Here is a 21,753-nt window from a genome sequence, read left to right as displayed (position 1 = left end):
TAGAAAGCCTTGAGAAATGTTGACAGATATCATAAACCTCTGGGAAATTTGTGTTTGTGTGAGAGTGTGTGCATGTGTGCTAGTTTTTGTGCCAGCAGGGCAACTGGCTGCAGAAATATTGATGGATACATACACAACTTTTTTTTTGCCTCATATATTTTATCTTCATTACTCAATGTTTGTTAATGGTAATGACTTAGGAAGACAAACTTCCCATCTTCAGGTTGCCCAACTACATGCCTTTTTAAAAGACTGAAAAACAAACAAACAAAAACGAAGAGTCGATAAATTAAAGAGTGTGACCCTTTGGATAGATGTCAGTCGTCAGTCACAGTGCCTGGTGCCTTTGCTGGTCTTAACACAATGAGCACCACATACAGTATGCGGCTAATGTAAACAACTAACACTCACATAACTGGTATAGAGAACTTTGTAAGTAAAACTCCTACAAACACACACACACACACACACACACACACACACACAAAGGCCAGGCACATACAGTATATGTAAGTGTGTATCTGTGAATAAGTGTGCATGTGTCGGAAAGAGAAACAACAAACACACTGAGGAATATACATTTCTTCTGTTGGATTAGGCTTTTTATTTCAGTTCAGTTCAATGTGCTTTATTGGCGTGTACAGTATGTTTACTGCCAAAGCATTTTGCAATAAAATCAAAAAGTGTACATTTTTACATTTTAACAAACACATATGCACTGGGGCTGGGTAACATGGCTGAAATCAATGTTAAAAAAAAACATTATATATATACATATATATATATATAAATATTATCTTTAGCAGTTATTTTCAGTTTCTTTTACATGCTGCTTTTTACAAGCTGGTTTGAATTATTCATTTAGACAACTGAGTTTATTGAAATGATAATAACAATATCATTCCACTGAAAGTTGATAAAAAAAAAAAACTCTTTTATTTATAATTATTATCCTGTCCTGATATGCACATAGACATGCGTGCAAACACACAGACTGACATACAGAGCCAGTAAAAGCATTGAACAAAACACCCAGAAAACAACTTTCAACTGCTTAACAACGCAGCGGTGTTTTCAGGAATGTGGTTCACTTGTGTTGTAGTTTCCTCTGCAGACCTCTGGCACCTTTTAAATAAGTTTCTAGACAAAAACTCTCTCAAATTATATTTCTGTTTGTTTTTTAATTTACTGCTAAATTCCAATTACCGACAAGTATGTAAAGCCTTTTAAATTAGTTTCTTAAATGCAACTCAGGGATTTCAAAGTTTCCCTACATCCAGCTTTATTGTCGAGTATTGAATAAAGACACTTCGCTTTTATTGCCCCTTCCAGACACTATTAAAATAAAGAGACTTGAATGTTGACTTGGCAGAGCCAATACAAGTTTCGTTTGCACAAGCAATACAGTGAGACAAACAAATATAGGCATAGAGAGCAGCATTGAGATTTCATTTTGGCAAAGTGGAGGAAGAGATTTACTGTCACACTGTGCACTGCCTCGTAAAACATCCGTCTGGAAACACAGGCAGGAGAATAGGAGCTCTTGTAAATTCCCACAGCAGTGCCTGATGGCCGCATCCAAACTGCATTGATCAGGGGAGAGAATGATTAAAACATGCATTAGATGAAATAAGATCAGGCTTTGACATTGATTTAAACCTGAAGCCCTGGGCAGACCTTATGGCCACAATCCATAGTCCTGTGCTCTACACATGCTTGTGTGTAGGGGGGGTCCATATGCCTCTGTATTTCCTTCTCGTTAAATAGCGGCCTGTTGAGGACACAGGCAGAATCTAATTCAACTTCAACATTTTTTTCCATCAATAAATCTTGGGTTTACTCATACAGCCCTCTTTATGAACACAGAAACACACTGGCCGCATACCCCACAGTAGAGGCCCACTCAGACATGCATGCTGATTAACTGCTTTCAGACAATCTCCCTCTCCTCCGTCCTTCTCTTGCCCAATCTCTCCATCTGGTCGACTGGATAATAAATCATAGGGTAGTATTGTGACATATGTGACAGGATGTATTAATCTCATAATTAGAGAATGAAAAGGTGGCGCTAAATTTAGTCTGGCCTTTCTGCCGAACCCTGCCCCATGTCTGGGCATGCTCAGTTGCCTGGTTTCCCTCACTGGCTCCTTCGTTATTCGAGGGGTGGGGGTTTACCCTTTGCTGGTCTGTGGTATTATGTTTATGTTGCTTAAACTTTATGTTAATTCTCATTAAACAAAGCAGAATAACTTTCAAAATGCCCCTTAAAACATCTGCAGTCAAAAGTTTTTTGTTTTTTGGGAGCGATAGCTGGAGCTGCAATTATGCTGTACAAAAGCCACATTGGGCAAAGTGATTCCTGATTAACTAATCAAATTTACTATCACAGGTGGCAAAGTGCCTGCACCCGCACTATCCTCTTTATTCTTTTGTACCGCACAAATTCTACCACAACTCAAACCAAATCAATCACGTTCAAGTCAGATTATGTGTTGTTACTTTAGAGAATATTTGGAAGTGGAGCGCTGAAAGGATTGTCTTGTAATCAATGTAAATTAAGATAATGTTAAATTATCATCATTTTGATTTTGAATAAAAAGTGCTCTATACTTTGGAATACAGATTATAATTATATGTCACACAGTGATTGGGAGACCCTGTTTTTCCCCCACCGCAGCCACTCTTAACACCACAAACTTGGTCCATGCAACTCCCGTCTATCACATTCAAGCAACGCTTATAGAGTTGGACTGGTGGGGTCCCCCAAGACCACTTCTGTCCCCTCAGGGTCGCTGTGAGTGTGTGAGCAAGTAAGAAACTGAAAGTGAGAGCTTGTGTGTGTGTATGTGTGTTTGGAGGGTTGGGGGCATTAGCCTCTGATTGAGTTTTCAGAGAGCAACGTGGGGTGCGAAAGGCTCGACAATGGTCTAACAGAATTAGTAGCTTGTGATGAATGGTGTGTGAGAGCAGCACTGACAGCTCGCTTTCACAAACACACACGACTGTGAGTGCGTGCATGTGTGTGTGCGTAAATGTACGCCTCCATTCTTCACCCACTGGTTCAAGGACTTTTTGTCCATGCAGCGCAAGCTACGCATGCTGGAGTGAGCAAAGTAGTGATGGACACACACACACGCACACAGACACAGCGTGTATTGGTACATGTCTGTCTTTGGGTTAAGCATAGGGTTTGAAAAATGCCCTGCAGTCAGAATCAATAAAGATTGGACTATTCAGCATACTGAACACAGTGCTCGTACATGCTCACACACTCGCACAGTGATGAATTAAAAAAATAAACATTCACAATGACTGAATAAAGACATTGTTAGACCAGAGTTGATATTGAAGTGAAGGTCAATAATACACACAAAGACAGACACACACAGGATGGCAGTAGCGTGCATACACACACGGATGCATAAGAGCAGTGTTTAATAAAAGCCCTGGGATATTGATCACAGTGGATGGATGCTAACTCACATTAAAGGGAGGGAGCCCGGAGTGATAGAGAGAAGAGAAGAAGAGGGAAAACATAAATGATGAATAAATGGTAAGAGAGAGATCAGGGAGGGATTTTCACATGGAGTTGTCAATGAAGGCATTTAACGTATTTGTTATTGTGTGTTCTTGGTGTCGTGCATGTACAGTTAGGGCTTACTCATACTGTCATACTGTTAGACCCAGGAAAACTAGGGATAGGACCCAAACTCTGGATACTTGGCAGAACACATACATTCTTAGGAGTGACAGCCATGAAAGCAGTCCAGTACAAAGGCAAATAAATCCAAAAGGCAAAGGAAAATAATCTGAAAGTCCAATAAGCCAGGCAGAGGTAGAACACACATGGAAACACAGAAGACGCTTGACGACTGTCCAAGAAGATGAACCCAATAACAAAAAAGGGGGAAACACTGAAGTCACCGAAACAGTAAGAAATCATTGCCGTCGGACTTGTAGCTTGCTGATGACTATGCTGCTGCCCTAATAGGGAATTTAGTTAGCCGTAATGGCTTCTCATGCCATCTTCAGACCTGCCAGAGAAAGAGAAAGGAAAGAGAGTGAGGGAGGGAGAGTAGGAGCACTGAGAGCAAATTGAGAATTCTCCAGCCAATTATGAGTGATCATATTTTCCTCTGCATGGTGCTGAAACTACTTTTCACACGTTAATGGTCAGAGCTTTGCTTCCTAATGAAGGCTGGGGGTATCAGAATGAGGGGGAAAAAAGGTAGATGATGAGAGGGCGGAAGGCCGCATTCACTTTTTATTTTTCAACCGTATCTTTTATCCACTTTGTATTAGTTTTACTTTTGTTAAAGCATTGCTGTGCTTCCTTGTCCTTGTTCAGTTTTGGTTTTGGCTTGTTTTTACTCTCAAACTCATGCTGTCTTTCTTGATTTGTCATAATCTGTTTTTTGTTTCTTTTCTCCTGCTTGTTCTTTCTTTCCTAAATTCCTTCTCCTCCAGCTTACCTAGATGATGAGGAGGATGAGGATCCATTTGGGGACTATGTAATCAGTAAGTCATGTCTGACTGTAGCCTTTCTTAGATTACCTGGCCCACCTTAGGCCTATATGCTTGTATGTGATTGTGTTTTGATGTACTCTTGTGCCATTTGCTGTATTTGTCAGTGCGTGATTTACTGTTTTGTCTGATGCTGATGTTTTTTATGAAAGAGGCTGTTGCACACAATGCAATAGTTTCTGAGCTGGGAGAGAGAACACTATCCCTCTTTTTTGAAAGTAAGATTGTACATATTACTATAATTGTTTTAATATTAATTGTTACAATCAAATCATTAAATCTTCTTCAGTCCATTGTTAAAAGTTGTCAGGATGTTGGCGTTAAGTGGAAAAAGGGACAGTAAAATAAATTGGCTTCTTTACTCTTGTGTTTCATCTGATACAAGGCAAGGCCATTGTTCTTTTTCACATGCCTCATCTACATTTACGAGCTCCTTTCATTATGATCTCCTGTTCATTAGCACACGTCCAACTGGTTAATCTCTTTGCACTTGATCAGAGAAAATTTCCCAGAGGGTGCTTATTTTTTCCTTCGGAAAGCCAGCCGTATTTACCCGTGTCTCTGAGATAGTTTGTCACTATGAGCGTGAATTAGTGTTAATGTTTGTGTTATTGGGCTGTGGTGTTTTCATCTGTTTTCATTAGTAGGACCAGAGAGGTAGGAGTGGGTTGGAGTAGAGTGTGCAGTAGAAAAAGCAATATTTTTTGTACACATTACGTTCATGTTAGACTTTGTGCTTAAGATCACAACCTTTAAGCGCATAGCAAAGGAAGTAAGACATTCATGCACATGGCAACAAAAAGCTGAGGAGACACTGTAATGGAGCACTGGCTGTCTGCCTGGGATCATGTAAAGCTTCATCTTGATGAAGCGCCTTTGAACTGATAGAAAGAGGGGAATTCACGTATTACAGCACACAATCGCAGGTTCATGCATTTAGAATAGGTGAACTTACACACACACACACACAGTATATACATACATTCAGCAGATCATAGTATTACAGATAAATATGTAGCTTAAAAACGGCTTAATTTGTTCTGAACAACACATGTGCATTGTATGAATAATGCAGCTTAATGACACTGACACTTTTGAGTGAAATTGCAGTTTGCAGGTGTTTCTCTTCTGGTTATTTAGTTAGAATACTTATATTAGAGAAAGTTATCAGAGCTGATATTTACTGAGGTTAATTTCCCTCTATGCCTTATTTTATTACTTTCTGTCTGTGGAAACGCGTCAGAAATATACTTTATACTGCTGTGCAGTCTCCTTGGTTTCTCGTGAGTAAATATTCACGACTGCCTTGGAAATGGAAGTCACGAAATATATTTAACAGTATACAGTGACTGGGAAGGAAAACATCTTGACGCCATACTAGACGCTACATACTACATTCCTTTAAGAGTCAATATAAAGTCATGTTAGATCTTTTTTTCTCTATCCAGAAAAATGATTTTACATAAGATGAGTCATGACAACGGAACTGACAGTTCATTACTGAGACTGATATAGAAGACACAGCTATCAAAAGCCAAATCCTCATGACTGTACAAATCAAAAACTCCCATACTCTTACCACCACTTCTGCAATTATTAAAGCAGTATTTCATTTTGCTACATTTTAAGTTTTTAGCTCTTCAGCAGCATTCAATTCCCAACAAGACCTACCCTGGCTGACACCACAGGGTTTCTAAATTTATTTCTAAGTTTTATCCCAAAATTTAAATAAGGAATGCAAAGATCTTGCAAAAAGTAAGGTCCAGCATACACGTGATTGTTATTGTCATGTAGCTTTCTTATCTAAATGAATTCAATATTAGGGACAAATACATTCTTCTTACCAACTAACAAACTAACCTAATGAAGAAGTCCAAGTCAGATGTCTTTCCAAAGAATGATATACAACCCACCCAGGCTACACCATCATCATCAATCTTCTGAAGTGGCAGATAGGCAATAGTGTTCGATATACAAAGGCGCAAACAACCGCCATTACTGGTACATGTACTGAGCATTATGTTTCTGACTAAATGAAGCCTATCCCACTATTCTTACACATTGCATCAGGTTTGCCTGCACAATTTAAGCATAAAAAACAAGATTGTTTGAAAGACTCATTAAGGGGTTTAAAGGTCCATTGTGTAATATTTCTGAGGATCTATTCACAGAAATTTAATATAATATCCCTTACTATCTTTTCAGTGGTGTATAAAGACCTTATATAATAAACTGTTATATTTTTCTTACCATTTATATCTACATAACTGCGGGTACTCCCTTCCATGGACATCGCCACTTTGCGTCGTCATGTTTCTGCAGTAGCTGAAAACAAACAGCGCTACAGAGCGCGTTTCATCAGTACGTTCTTCTTGTTCTACTACTGGTAGAATTCAGGCAGTGTAGACACTCACCACTATGTTGAATACGTACATTCAAAGAAGAAGAAGTAGTAATAATATACAGCAGGGATTGGCAAATAAGTTTAGCCTCAGAGCAATATTTTGATGGTGGATTAGAATATAAGACATAAAATTGACTTTCATTGACATGTTCTTAGGTTCGCTCAGTCAGGTAAGCGCAGGACTCACAACCCGAGTGTTTGATCCCACCTCGGGAGAGCTTTTTTTTTCTCTCTTTAACAAATGGATTCTGCAGCGAATGTTTTTCAGATCATGGCATGTGCTGCATTGTTTGTGTTTCAGTGTTTGATCCACATCCATCAACCTGCAGATGCTTTTTGAATTCCCTAGTATCTCCAGGCAGAAGACATTTAGGGGAATCACGTCCATTTTCAGAGGTGTGTCAAGCAGGCTACAGACTTTTTTGATGTTGTATGATGATGTTGATAATGTTGAAGTAAAAGCTCAGTTTAACTCCCAATACAACATTACAGTAAACAAGCTTCTTGCGCTTTTATTTTGTAGGCAAAATCACTAAAGAGGAAGTGATTATATGAGTAACTGTTGTTGTCATGACTGGGGCCATTTGGTTTAAAACTTAGTGGCCGAAGACAATTTTTACTGGCCCTTAGAAAAGTTATTTATCAGTGTTACAACAAAACCAAAGACTTGTTAGTTATATTATACTGTTAACATGTTTAATTGGTTATTAAATACATGCTAGATATAAAAAAATAATAATTTAAATATCACAATTAAAAAGGTTAACAAAACAATTTACTTTTAAAACAAAACATAGCCTACCAACAGACTCAAACATGACGTGCTCTCTCTCCCGCTGACAGTCATTTCATAAAAAACTCTACACAGAGCAGTGGATACAAGTCGCCTCTATCCTGATTGACAGGTCGCCATGGTAGCAACCTAATAATTCAGCTGAGAAATAGCAACATTTCACCATTATTTGTAATGGAACTGGACTTCTTTTTGAAACCAGCGAACTCGTCCCCTGCTGGCCGTTAGAGAGAATGCAGTTTTAGGCTTACATTTTCCGTGTTATCTGTCAGTGGCTAAGTCACAATAACATATGGTTTTACTGAATAATTAAGTAAATGTAATTTCTTAATAAATATACCTAAAGAAACCTAATTTTTTAACTGGCTACTCTCTGCTGTCTCAGAAGAGACACCTTTTGTGCTGTGTCATGCACTGGTCTTTTGGTCAATCCACCACTTTGTTCCAGACTGAAATATCTCTCAACAACTATTGGATGAATTGCCATGAACTTTGGTACAGATATCCGTGGTGCCCAGACAGTGAATTCCGATGACTCTTCTGGTTTCTTTTTTCTGAGATTTATGGTTTAGCGAAATGCCTCTGAAATGCCAACTATGGATAGCTATGGAATTTGCTCCGGACATTCATGTTCCCCTCACGATCAGTTGAAGATGGTGATCCCTTGCCTTTTCTTTTCCCACATTCCAATCAGCATCAGCTGTACTATGTGTTTAATGGTAATTATCAAATGCTAAACCAAGCTGGGTGCTATGTAGGGCGGCTGTAGCTCAGAAGATAGAGCGGGTTGCCCGTTAATCAGAAGATCGGCACTTCGATCCCCCGGCTCCTATAGTCTGCATGTCCTTAGGCAAGATACTGAACCCAAAATTGTTGTTCTGTCGTTGCATGAACGGTAGTTCCTGTTCTGAGCTAGGCTCAGTAAATTGGCTAGTTAGACTCACTGTATAAATGTGTGTGGATTGGTGAATGTGACATAGTGTAAAAGCGCTTTGAGTGGTTGGTAGACTAGAATAGCAATTTAAAAATGTGGTATAACACAAACATTACAACTTAACTGATTTTATATTTTAATTGTAAGAACGCACACACCAGACAATTCAGTCAAGTCACGACCACATGCTTGGCATTTACTAAATGGTTTCAGAGTGGTAATTCCAGGGACAGAGAAAGCTGACAGCTCAAACCACATCATAGTATTCAAGATATTGTAATCATTCACAAAAGAATGTTTCTGCTCTGAGACATCACGGTATCACGTAACAGTTTTGTTTGTTGTTTCATAATACATAAAGAGCCTTGCGAGGATAATAAAGCACCAGCAATACATACACTTTATAGAACTGATTTTTCAGACATATTCTGAAAATTTCACATAAATCATTATATATTGATGATAAAGGGCACCTTGGCTGTAATGGACAACCTTATTGATCTTTATAAATATTTTCTGGAGAAGATGATCTGAGTTTTATAATGCTGTTTGGCTTTTTTTTCTTCTTTTTATAGTGTCTAGCTTATATTTGGTGTTTAATAGTGTGTAAAAACCAGTAAGGGAGGAGAATTTTACTGCAGTGTGAGTCAGTTAAATAAATTCATAGTAATTAATGAGTCTGAACCTTTTCGTCCCTGCAGATTTTTGGCATGTCCATCATTGCTGTCTAGTCCAAAAAGTTTCCAATTGATGTGATGAAGCAGCGCAAATACTGGCATCTTGGAGTTGAGTATTTCTCTAAATTTGAAAAGTGATTTATCTAACTTTCAAGCTATTTAAGCGGAAAACTTACAGTTCAAGTGGTTAATGTAAGGCCTAAATGCACCACAGTAAACATTTCAGCTGGAGATTTATTGGATCTGCCAGATCGCCTGTGGTGGAAAGATGCTGAGGTAAAGTTTGCAATCCATGTGTTTTGCATGACAACAAAGCACTGTATGACAGGGGTGACAGTCTGGAGACTGCTGACAGATCACAAACTGCATTTATTGTTTGGAAGTTAGCAGCCATAGTGTCCCGAAGTATAAAATCCTGTGGGACAAGTAGTAAAAAAAAGTATGAGCAGTAGAGGGCAATTTTTATGAGAGTAAATCAGAGTGAATAGAAGAGGGAAGCTGTGGGAGACCAGATATCATTCAGAGGTTGTTTTTTGTCATTTTTAGAAGGAACGACTCCAGCAGCTGTCACTTTATTGTTCCAGCATACAAATAAAAAAATTTAAAATCAGTATCATCATTAACAGAATGGAATCATCAGTGTAGTTAATAAACTTTCATACCCTCTTTTTTTTAAAAACATATTTTAAAAATAGACCACATCCAGCACGCAGTCATCGAAAAAAAAAAAAAAATCACTACCCTTTGCTGCCCTGTTAGCTTTTCCACTGTCTCTACATCAACATGTAGCAGCTGTGCTTGGTGTTCAGCGATTCCTCCTCCAGCGGAGTGATTATGACAGGCTGATTGGTGTTTTGTTTTCTTGGGGATGAGAACATCAATGCGGGGCTGACAGCGAGGGCTGGGCCAGGAGCGGAGATAAAGGATAAGAACGAATTCGGATGAGGCCTTGTCGCTTTCGAGTAGGAAAAGGGGATCAAGAGATTTTAGGGGAGGAAAGGATGGAGTTAAAAGCAGATGATAGAAAGAGGATGGGGCTAGGAATGTGGGGGTGGGGGGTCCAAGAGAGGATGGAGAGTGATGGATAAAGAGGGGAGTTAAGGAGGAGGAGAATTAACAGTACAGTAGAAGAGATGGCTAGGGATTAACATTCTGTGACTGTCTGAGAGCACCGGGATAATCTCTGGTGTCCTGCAGAGCACTGTGGGAAGCCCACCACTGCCATGAGGGGTTGAGGCCTACCACCAGGCCTATCAGTGTGTGTGTGTGCGGGTGTGTGTGCGTGTGTGTGTGTGTATGAGCGTGTGTGCATGTGTGTATGCGCTCATATGTGACTCTCAGTCTAGGTGTAGCAGGTGGTATGAGGTGCAGATTGCAGATTCCAGCTCACCACATGCAACCCTCCAAGCAGCTTGATGGATGTGCCCCACGGGTGGCAAGAGGCAGGCGTGGCAAGAGGCAGGCATGGCACAGACGATTTTCTTCAGTGTCATGATGGCCCATAGCCTAGAGCTAGTTTATCTTCCACTCTTTCCTTTTCCTCTATGATTTAAAGTGGGAAACATCTGCAATCCAGCATAATAAGTGCACACATTTTCCTTGCCTATGCAGTGAGGAGGAGTCAGCTGATAGCTCCTTACAGAGTTTTAATCCATATTGATTTGTGCTTCATGCTGCCTCATCGAATGGAGTGCAGTGCTGCAGGGTACCACACAGCGTGGTAAGGCATGGCATGGCATTACCTTGCAAGTGTCTGTTGGCCAGTGTTTGTTTATGTGTGAAAGAGAAAGAGAGAGAGAGAGAGAGAGTAGGCACAGTCTAATAGCAAAGTGCCACATTTTCACTAATGGTCAGGTCTACATAAGCACATGCAGCACATGTGCTCACACCTATGGAAACGTCATTGTTAGTGATTAAAGGGGTACTCCTGCTATTAATGGCATGTTCACACATAGAAAAGCATGCTCTCTCTCGTGCCTCACATGAGCCTGAAGCTGGCGGGTGTGGAAAGCATTAAGTGGAAAATGTACATAATTAGTTCTGATTGGGTAGTTATTTTCTCACCTTAATGCTACACAGGTGCTCAACAACATATATTAATTTCTCAATGTTTTAGCACACACTGTTCGTTGATCGCAAGAAACTACCGTGCCCACATTTAGTTTGAAGTGCTTATACAAAGCGAAGTTGGAGGAGGAAAAAGCTAAACTTGTGTTTCCTGAAGGAATGAAAACGTGTTATTAGCTGGACACGTTCTGTCTAACAACCGTCAAAATGGTGCAGCGGTAGGTCAAGCTTCAAAATTGCTTCCATTAGTGCAATTCAGTAGCATCTTTGGTTAGATCCTCTTTACCTGGTATGTCCATGTCTTTCAGACCCCATGCCCACAGTTCATAATATGGGCATTCTATTTAAAAAGAAGTATAGTCACCAAGCCCAAATCAGGCTTCTTTTCTCAAACTTTGGAGAGCTCCTTCCAGATCCACAGAAACTATTTATAGAACTATTTTCAAATTCTGAATAGTACTCCTCATGTCAGGTAAATTGGCCTTAATAAGTAATATTGATGGAGTTTGCCTTTATTTTGTATCTCAGAGGACAAATGAAACTGTAAAGTATTACTGTATATAATTCTCAATCATCAACTTCCTACCAGCATATATCTATCAAACCCCTTAGCTTGTGACATACAGAACCTCATGTTATGTATTTATTGCATTGCAGTTGTGTGTATTCATGAACCTAACCCCTTTGCTCAGTCACTGTACATATATATATATATGTATATATATATATATAACAAGCAAAGACACAGAACCTGATTAAAACCACACTGTTCAGCAGGAAAAAGCGGCAGCACTGATGTCAATATTTCTGTTAAAACCGTTTCTTCTCCGCTCAATACTTGCTTTAATAGGTTGGCTTTGTTTTGCAAGGAGTCAAATGGGAGGAAAGAGAACAGATGAATAAATCTATATTAGAGTCTCTAACCTCTGATTGTGCAAGTCCTCTTGTTTTGACACTTAATACCCGGAGCTGGCTAATCATCAGACAAGTATCTGACTTCATCTTCCATCTCCATAACCGAGCATGGAGACAGCCTGGCATCTCAGTTGGTCTCAAATCTTTCTGAACCATTTCAACGGCCAAGCCAAGTATCAGTTGTAAAGACAATGAAGCTCAAGCACAGGAAACAGAGGAATATGACTTTTTGGATCAGCTGTTTTAGTTTTGCCATTTGTCTACTGTTTTCACTTTGCAAATAGGCACATGAGAAATGGTTCAGTCTGTCCCCACTACCCTCCCTTCCCATGTTGTCGCACTGAAAGAGTCCACTTTATGCAAAAGCATAACTGTCCCACCAGTTACAATCAATAGGACACCCCGGTCACCTTTATACCTAATCAATGGGTCAGCCTACACAGCCTCTGTCCCCAGTGGTCCCTTTGCAAAGTCATAACTGTTTATTTTAGGGCAGACAGCAGCAAGTTATTGTAATCAATAACAGTGTATACAGTACATAAGTCCCACGCTGATCTCTGAGATCACGCAAGGCATGCCACACCACCAGGCAATAAAGCACCATGACTGAAACATTGTAACCTGTACCTTTATGCAGACAATTACAAGTATATGACTATGGAGCAAAATATGCTGCTATAACAATAAATAAGTATTGAAATAAGCTGAACACTGAAGTGGCCACTATGCAGCTAACATATCTGTCTAATTGAACTGGTCAGTTTTGATGATATTGACACTTTCTGTCTTTCTGCCACAGTCATCAAGTCATTTTTCATTGCACACCTCAGCAATGGACTAAATAAGAACCATCCACCCAGATCAATATTAGTATGCTCCAGTCACCTCTGGGGATAATTAATGCAGCCCAGCCCTCTGAACCTATTAAAAATGAATTGACCAATCGCAGATCAGTAGACAGCTATAGCCTCTCTATTTCTTTTCAAAGACAGAGGCACACTGTAGACCAAAAGCACTGGGAAATTTGCAAAAAGAAACACTATGAAATTCTCACAGCATGTCTTTATCTATTCAGTGTAATCTAATTTTCATTCTCAAGTCCTTTTTGTATCTTGTCACAAGTCTATATATTGATTTTACTTAATTTTGAATCCAGGCCTCCTCTCTTTCTTCTTTTACTTCTTCCATCTCTTAAGCCTTTCAGGGTTGAACAGCATGTAGCTGACCAGAGGTGCTGAGATCACTCCAGTAGCAGCACTTATTTGTCTGCTGCCACAGGACATTTCCAGCGCCTGGCTACTGTTTGCTTTCTTACCATATTCCATTCTGTTCTTTCCTCTAAAATAACTCCTTCCCCCCTCGGTCTTCAACTATTCATTCTCACAGTTTGTGTGTTCGCGTGTGTTCTTGTGAGCTGTGAGGAGGCAGAAAAGCTATATCTGGCCCTATCAGAGTGAAAATGTCAAGAAGCGTGCAAAAGAAAGATCTGTGTGTCTTTGCTCTGTAGATTCACCTGATCTTTCAGCCTTTTGCTCTGCCAATATCTCAGTATGTTTTTTTTGCGTGTGGATGCTACTACCTCAATCACTGTTTTTGTTTTGTTTGTTCGTGCCCAGGTTTGCATAGGTGTGCGTGTCTGCGAGTGTGAGTCAAAGACAAGTATTTGAGTTTTGAACAGATTTCGTTTCACCGTTTCTTCTCCATTCGCTCTTTCATTGCTTTTGTTCCCCCTGTCTTTCAGTTCTTCACACGTCTGCTGGATCTTTTCAGTTTTTTAACCTAACAAAAATTCCTCATGAAAGCATCTCATGGCCCTCTGAGGCCAAATATAGAAAGCAGTGTCTTTCATTTGCTTTTTCAGTTCATTATTTCTTTTATTTTTTTTAGGTACAGTATATTCGGTACTTATTTATTTCACAAAGTTGCAGTTGCACATGAAAACAGGAGTAGCGTGTGTGTGTGTGTGTGTGTGTGTGTGTGTGTGTGTGTGTGTTCTGGCACACACAGCATTTCAAACAACCTATACATGAACAAACACACACAGAACTATTCACATATGTGTGCACAGAACCACACATGCATCAGTTAACAATTAGCCCTAAGTATGCTTGACTCTGTATGCTAAGGACCCATCCAAAGATTGCTGGTGTGGGATGAGAGGTATAAAAAGTGAGAGATTACTCACCCATTCCAATATGCCCACGCGCACACGCTCGTGCACACACACACCTCTTTCCCTCGTCTCTTGCCCTGTTTCTGTCATGTGATTAAAAACAAAATCCTATTTTGCGTTCTCAGGCCCACACGTTTACACTGTGACACAGTGAGGTGCATGTTATGAGTCTAACTAGCTCTGTAGCGGTGTCACATAGCCAAGTCCCTGCCTAATCAGGCCACTTACACACACACACACATGCACACGCAAACACACATGCACACACTTTGCGGAGGCCATGTGTTGGGATGGTGATAGAGGGTTGGCAGTTGGCAGACAGACAGCAGACGCTGTTCTTCGACATCAAACGTCTCAGAGCAGAATCTCACTTTCATGCCCTCTCTCTCTCTCTCTCTGTCACATACACATGCACACACACAAACACAACAACGCACATTTCCTCTGATCTTGCTGCCAAAACTCAAAGACTTAGAAGGACTAACACACACATAGACGTGCAGGCACATACACACCGACATATACCCAGGCTCTAAAAAGTGAATTAAATTTCGTCAGCCTTTGTTGAAACCTAGTCTGTGAGACATGAGTGCAAGTTTCAGGTGTGGCTTGAAAATGAATTCAGAATATTTATATATTTTCCCTTAAATCCTTAAGACTGAATCCAGTCAAGCATCATGATCTCATCTACAGTCACAGGCACACAAACGTGCAGGAAACATACATTGTGTTAAAAACACATACATCACATAAATCAAAGGAGCCCTTCTTATATAGACAGATGGGTGAAATTAAAGTAAAAACATCAATAAATGAGCAGGGCAACATAACCAATACAGATGTGATTATACAGGGCACGAGGGAGTATTGAAGTAATCAGATGCTGTGTCCCTCATAGTCTCTAGATCTCAAACACTTTTATTTTTTATTGCCACTCTCCATCACTGTCATTAAAAACATTAAATGGGGGAGTATGCTTTATAAGAACGGTGTTCATCCCTCCAGTAGAGATCCAGAGACTTGAAAAATCTACTTCAATCTATGGAACACTGAAGCTCTTCTCTTGGTTTGTATAATCCAAACACCTTACTAAGGGTGTGTTCACACCTAACCTGTCTGGTACAGTTCACACAAACTTTGGTGTATTTGCCCGTTTGCTTCAGTTCTTTTAGGCTTGCATGAAAGCTGTCAGTGGAACTTGATCTAAACAAATCCAAATTGGTGCTGTTCTAATTAGACTGAAATTGGTGCATTTCATCTGCTACTATTGAATTAATTTACATATCACGTGTACTGTCAAGGAAGCAATTTTGTTTAAGCAATCCATTTAAGCTAGTGAAATATTGCAGCCACAATAGCTATCCCCTAGAAATATTACAGGACAACTTGTTTCCATCCCTTATCTACATGTCCATCATCAGTGAAGACATGAGATCCAGCTGCAGTCATGACTAATAATGCCCATAATCAGCTATTTCTTCATGCTCTCTTTGTGACACCAAAGAAGATAAATAAACACAAAAAAGTGCAGTAAATCTGTACGAACGGAATTTGACTTCAGGGTCCACATAATGTTGATGCGTGATGCAGGATGACAGTTGCCACAACTGTCCAATAAATGAGTTACCTGCAAGTCCATAGAACCACGTTTACTCCTGTTGGTGTGTTTGTAATAAGTCAGTGTAACGGGCAAGAACTGTAAAAGCTTTGAGCTAAAAAGCATTTGTGTTGTGTTGTGTTTTCTTTACTTTTTGCACCCATCTGTACATTCAGTTCCTCTGTATCGCTATTTCAGTCAAGATTGACTAGTTTATAAATCTAAAGTTTTACTGGTTAATCAAATTAGACTTTGGTATCGACTCCATTAGAAAGAAAACAGCACAAATGAATTAAGAGCGATGCAAACATCTTGATTAAACCTTTGCTTAGCTCCACTGAATAATGTAAAGGTCTCCTCATGATGAATGAATGGTAACAGACAGTGATAGAGAGTGGACTCAGGCAACAGACAAGATGGAGAGATATCACATAGATATGATTGATACGATGAAAAATGATTTATCGACCACACCATGGGTGGCGAGCTGGCAAAGGTGAAATTGACTTCATGTGTCTTTAGAAAGTTTAGAGGAGGACTTGAGTCTGGTGAAGTAAATCTGAGCCAGAGGAGACGAGCAAACCTGTGCAAAGATCCATTTCTGTATATTGAGCTTTGTGTCATCACACGGGAGCAAGCTTTAGCCACATATACATGCACACCCACACACACACACTCACTCACGCACTTCCATGTGTGCGTGATGTGTGTGTAACGGCCTAGAGATCCACTTAACACACATAAACCGCCTTCACCTTGACAGTAGGCTGACTTAAGATGCAGTATTGATTCAAATAGTAGCTGCACCCCACGTTTGTTTGTGTATGTGTGTGTGTGTGTGTTTGTGCATTTGTGTGTGGGGGGGTCGAGGAGTCAGCCATATTTATTTGATAGTGTTTGTGTGCTTGTTTTCATGCACATGCACGCATGGTTGTAACCAGCCTCTCCTCTGGAGAAAGTTGGTCGGCCCCTCTGCCCTTCAAAGGCATTTGGAATTCATCTGCAAGCCTGACCCTGACAGCTGTTTGTTTTTCCTCTCCAGAGAGAGGACGAGCAATAGAGGGATGGCGAGGGGGTTGGGGTGGGGCGGGTAGGGTTGGTTAATGAGTGAGAAAGTGATAGATATCGGAGAGGACAGAAGAAGAATGGAAGTGAGACTTGGGCAAAAACCTGGGCGAAGTGGTGGAGGACTGTTTCTATTCCCGTTGTAGTGGTCTCAGTGCTGTTTGGCTTGTTGAGCATTGGAGACACACAGGACAATAAGTGGTGCTCTGAATGGCTTCCATTAGTATCCCTCATAGACCACTAGTTTGAATGTGTTGAATCTGTGTAGCAGCATGAATGCAAAGCAGGGCGAGGCAGCTGAGATAAAAGGACATGGGGCTCTGTAAGCAATCCCTGGGTGAAAATATAGCTTTTCTATAAAAAGTCAAAGTTTACTGTATAAGTGTGTCATCTGGGATCGGCGCAGTGAAAAATGTTAAAGCCTCTACAGCTGGAGTGTGATGAAGAGGAAACCCAGTGGGATGGAGAGGTTTTTGTCTTTTGTCTGTGTTGGGTGTAGGTGTAGGCGGATGAGTAAATGGACACAGAGGAGGAAGAGGAGGGAGGAAGGATGCTGGGAGATGATTTTTTAGAAAACAGCGGAGAACAACAGCGCCAAGAAGGGGAGAGGAAGAGCATAGGTGAAAGGAGAGCGCGGGAGGAGGGAACGAGAGGGAGAGGAGGCTCGTGATTGGATAAATGGGCAGGGTGGAGAAGTGTCAAGGGAGAGGTGCTCTCCTATTTTTACACTTCTCCTTCTGGGAGCTCCTATTCTCTCGATCTATCCATCATAATGACAGAAACCCCCAAACCCACTTGTTTCCCCCTTTTCCTCCTCTCCTCCTCTTTTGTCTACCTCTCTGGTGCACATGATGTACCTCTCTACTAGATTTCTTTTTTTGAATTTAGAAACTGCAAATGAATTAATAGGCTGTACATTCTGCAAGTCTCTCACATAGAAATTGCTTATTGACTAACAATGACTGTTTGAAGCATGCACAGTTCACTCAGACAATGAGCTCTCTCTCTCTCACACACACACACACACACACACACACACACACACACACACACACCATTTACACTGCTTCCGCCTTCATGGCTGATTCTCCTCTCACAAGTTTCGTGGTCTCCCGTGCGTTGTCACATGCAATTAATTTGGCCATAGCTTGTGTGTATTGATCTGTGTGGCATAGCCATTGTAATCCGTTCAGTCTGGTAAAGAGGTAGCATTCATGCCCAGTGAGAAGAGCCAGCAGAGGACTCAAACACACACACACACACACATACACACTTTCCAGCTGCAAATCAATCTTTTGCTTCCTGGAAAATACATGTATTCTTTCTTAAAGGTTCTTAGCTAATTACTGAGTGTGTGTGTGTGTGTGTGTGTGTGTGTGTGTGTGTGTGTGTGTGTGTGTGTGTGTGTGCGTGCGCACGCGCGTGTGTGTGTGTGTGTGTGCGTGCGCGCGCGTGTGTGTGCTTGTTTGTGCATAATTTCCTGTTTTATCCCCGAAATAAAGAGACGAAATGAGTATAATAAGTAAAATGTTCGTGTAGCGATGGACACAAACTTTTCCTTGAGCTCAGAATTTGAGAATGTATGTGTTTGCTTTGGTGTCACACGGGGATACACACAAGCTTTGTATTTGTTTGTACTGTGCTGTTTACTTACCCATGACAGGTTTGTTGCAGCACTGCTTGTGTGTATGCTCTTTGTTGGAGTCTGATTAAATTCCCCATAGAGGGATTCATCATCTTTATCAGGCAGAAAAGAGAAAATTACAAGCCCATCAATCCTTGTGTTTGATCTGGCTCTCCCCCTTCTGCTTTTGTGTCTTTTGCCTTCTCTATTCTATATATCCAGGCTTTTATTTACCCAGTTCTCCTCAGGCCCACCATGTCTGTGATGTTGGGAGGTCATTTGTCTCTATGTTAGAGCTGTCCTGTCCCCCGCTTCTCCTATCTGGCTCTTCCAAACCCTGTCGGCTCCTCATCATCATCCAGATATGTGAGCATCTGAGATTTGGCGTGTCTTTTGTGTTTGTGTTTTTCTTTTCTCTTTTATTAGGAGCATTTACATTTGTGTATGTCTCAATTGGCCCTGTCTGACTACACCCATTGTTTGTTATGTTGTGAAAACCATTGCATGTTTAGCATCAGTGAAAGGGACCACGCTGTCTGAGCCCATGAGGAAAGTTTTACACTCCAGGAAACCAGAAGGGTGTTATTTATCACAGAACAAGAATTTATGGCCAACGATTTGTAACAATAATTAGAGCTGCAATATTAATGTTGTGTCACACACAACAGCTTGACTGTGGTCAGGAGTTTAAGGCACTTAGTTTTTGAGCCTTTCAACAGCTACTCAACAGCAAGTTGTGGGAGCTCCACCTGCTTGCCAATCAAAATGAAACCGGCAGGATTTCTACTCCGTGAGAGCAAATGCTGCTTGACAGCATCAACGTCAAGTTAGAAAAGCAGCTGCAGGTACCAACATTTTCCTTGAGATGTGGAAAGGGAGAAGAAGGAAGATAGACCTTTATATACAAAGTTTAGTTTTGAAACGTTGGTGGACAAAGCTTAATCGAGTCCCAGTGAGTCACAACCACACACAGTTTCTGGACTTAGTTACCTGATTGGATGGTCTTCAAGTCTACTGATGATACCATCACAGTTTGCAGCAGGCTGACCTCATATCGACACTGCCTTTGAAATGTTTTGATTTTGCCAACAGTAAACAGAATTTTGACATTATTAAAAGCCAATACATGGAAAAAGTGTGAACCCTTCCCTTCGTCACAAACCTGGATTGGACACAAATGTGACAAAATATGTAAATGATCATGTTCCATAATATGTTATACAGGCTACATATATGCATGAACAAACATATTTTCCTTTTGTTTGCTTCCCAGACAACAGTATGTTACTGTATGTTTGATTTTGCAGTGACAGTAGTGATGGTCTGTTATGAAACTCTAATAACAAATTATTTATGAAAAGTTATTTTAAATTTGCTGTGTAAAACGTACTATGAACTCCAATCCTAGATATTGACAATTGAAAACACTCATTATATTTTACCATGTTTTACAGCTGGAGTCTCTGAGACCCTGAAGAGAACTTCTCAAACTTATCATCAGTTTGAATTAAAGTTTATAAGAAATTCTTATACAATAAGAAAAAGTAATTCAAATATCAAGCTCAGAATTTGACATTCCACATAGAAATCTTTAAATGTATTTGCCAGGATGTATTTCTTTTAAACCAGACACTAAAGTCTTGGTAGTTTGACAATTTGTACTTCCACAACGTATTACTGTTTTTATCCTAGTTAAGTCAAAACAGTCAAATTTAATTAATTATTTTTGTTTGTTTTCCGTATTTGTTAATATTAGATCAAATATATTTTCAGATTTTATTTTTTATGATTATTTATAGCTCTGGTTACCAAACAGCTATGATGGGTCATCAAACCTGTCGATCAATCCATCGGTTGCTTTTTGTGCACACGTGTCTGGATGCGCTGTTCTGACCTGCTCCTGACAATGCGCTTTTGTCAGAAAGGACATTTAAATAATCTCGGTTATTGTAAAGGTCAAGACGTGAGGTTCCCCGTTGAGAAGAAACTGTGGAACCAGGACGGCTGCTCCACACTTTCCGCTGCGAGGCGATAACCTTCTCTCACTTCTCTTTTATTTCACCAAATCCCTTCTTTTGGCATCTCATGAAACACAACCCATCTGTGTGTCTGTGCTGTGCGCTCAAGTCAAACAGTCAAATGAGCGCGGAGATGAAGGCTATTTGATATGGTTGTGTTTGGATGTGTGTCGGTGCATCTGTGGTACAGGGATCAAATAGCTTATTTAAATCTGTGAGCTCCACAAAAATCAGAGGAAGCACTCAACCTCCCTACACCCCATAAATCCAGTCTCAGTCCCCCTTTTTTTGCTTTTAAAATCAAAGTTTTATAATTAACTTCCACTACTCCTTCCATTCATCCAACATGTCTTTCCTCTCAAAACTCAGATTTCAGTGATTTTAGTGGCGGTAAATGTAGCTAGAATCAGCTGCTTGGAATTTGTAGCTATACCAATATGAAGTATTTTCAGCACAAATTCTATCTCAAACAAAACCAGTATTGTTTTTGCCATACTGAGAAAAGGTTTTTTCTCTCTTGTTGTCATCAGCTACAGTATAATGCATGTGTGGCTAGCTTTGTTTTCCATTGTAGTTAAATCCAACAGTGTGAAAAGCCTCCAAAGTCACTTTTGGGAAGCAAAACATCTGCTAAATGATCACATCTCGCTCTCAGAACCATAGCTGAACCAGGCTTTACCTGGCGTGTGCCTCAGCGTGTATGTGTGTGCCTGCGCCTGTGTGTGTGTGTGTGTGTTTGGCTGTGCAGAAACCCTGGATAACCCCCTCTGCGCTTCCCAATGTCCTGTCTCTGAAGAGCTATGACCATTAAGCAGCTGCTCACTTCTAAAGCCACAGAAAAAATGAGAGAGCAGCGAGAATGCAAATGAGTCTCGGTATGCGCCAAAACTTCTCCAGAGAGACACAATGTTAGGTCAGAGACACACAGAAACACATACAGTGTAGCACATGCTCTGGCACAT

At 40.4% G+C, this 21,753-nt stretch overlaps 1 protein-coding gene across 1 annotated transcript in view; it reads left to right on the top strand.

The window, feature by feature from the left end:
- LOC123958169 (teneurin-2) overlaps positions 1–21,753 on the top strand; it is a 186,250-nt gene that overhangs the window by 107,961 nt on the left and 56,536 nt on the right. Inside the window, exon 4 of the mRNA XM_046031429.1 lies at positions 4,468–4,518. Coding sequence (XP_045887385.1) covers positions 4,468–4,518 — 51 coding nt within the window. The remainder of the gene's footprint in view (positions 1–4,467; positions 4,519–21,753) is intronic.

Source organism: Micropterus dolomieu, linkage group LG19 (genome assembly GCF_021292245.1).
Source record: "Micropterus dolomieu isolate WLL.071019.BEF.003 ecotype Adirondacks linkage group LG19, ASM2129224v1, whole genome shotgun sequence".
Classification (NCBI taxonomy): domain Eukaryota; kingdom Metazoa; phylum Chordata; class Actinopteri; order Centrarchiformes; family Centrarchidae; genus Micropterus; species Micropterus dolomieu.
Note: the sequence above shows the minus strand (reverse complement) of the source record. Positions and strands in the feature narration are given on the sequence as shown.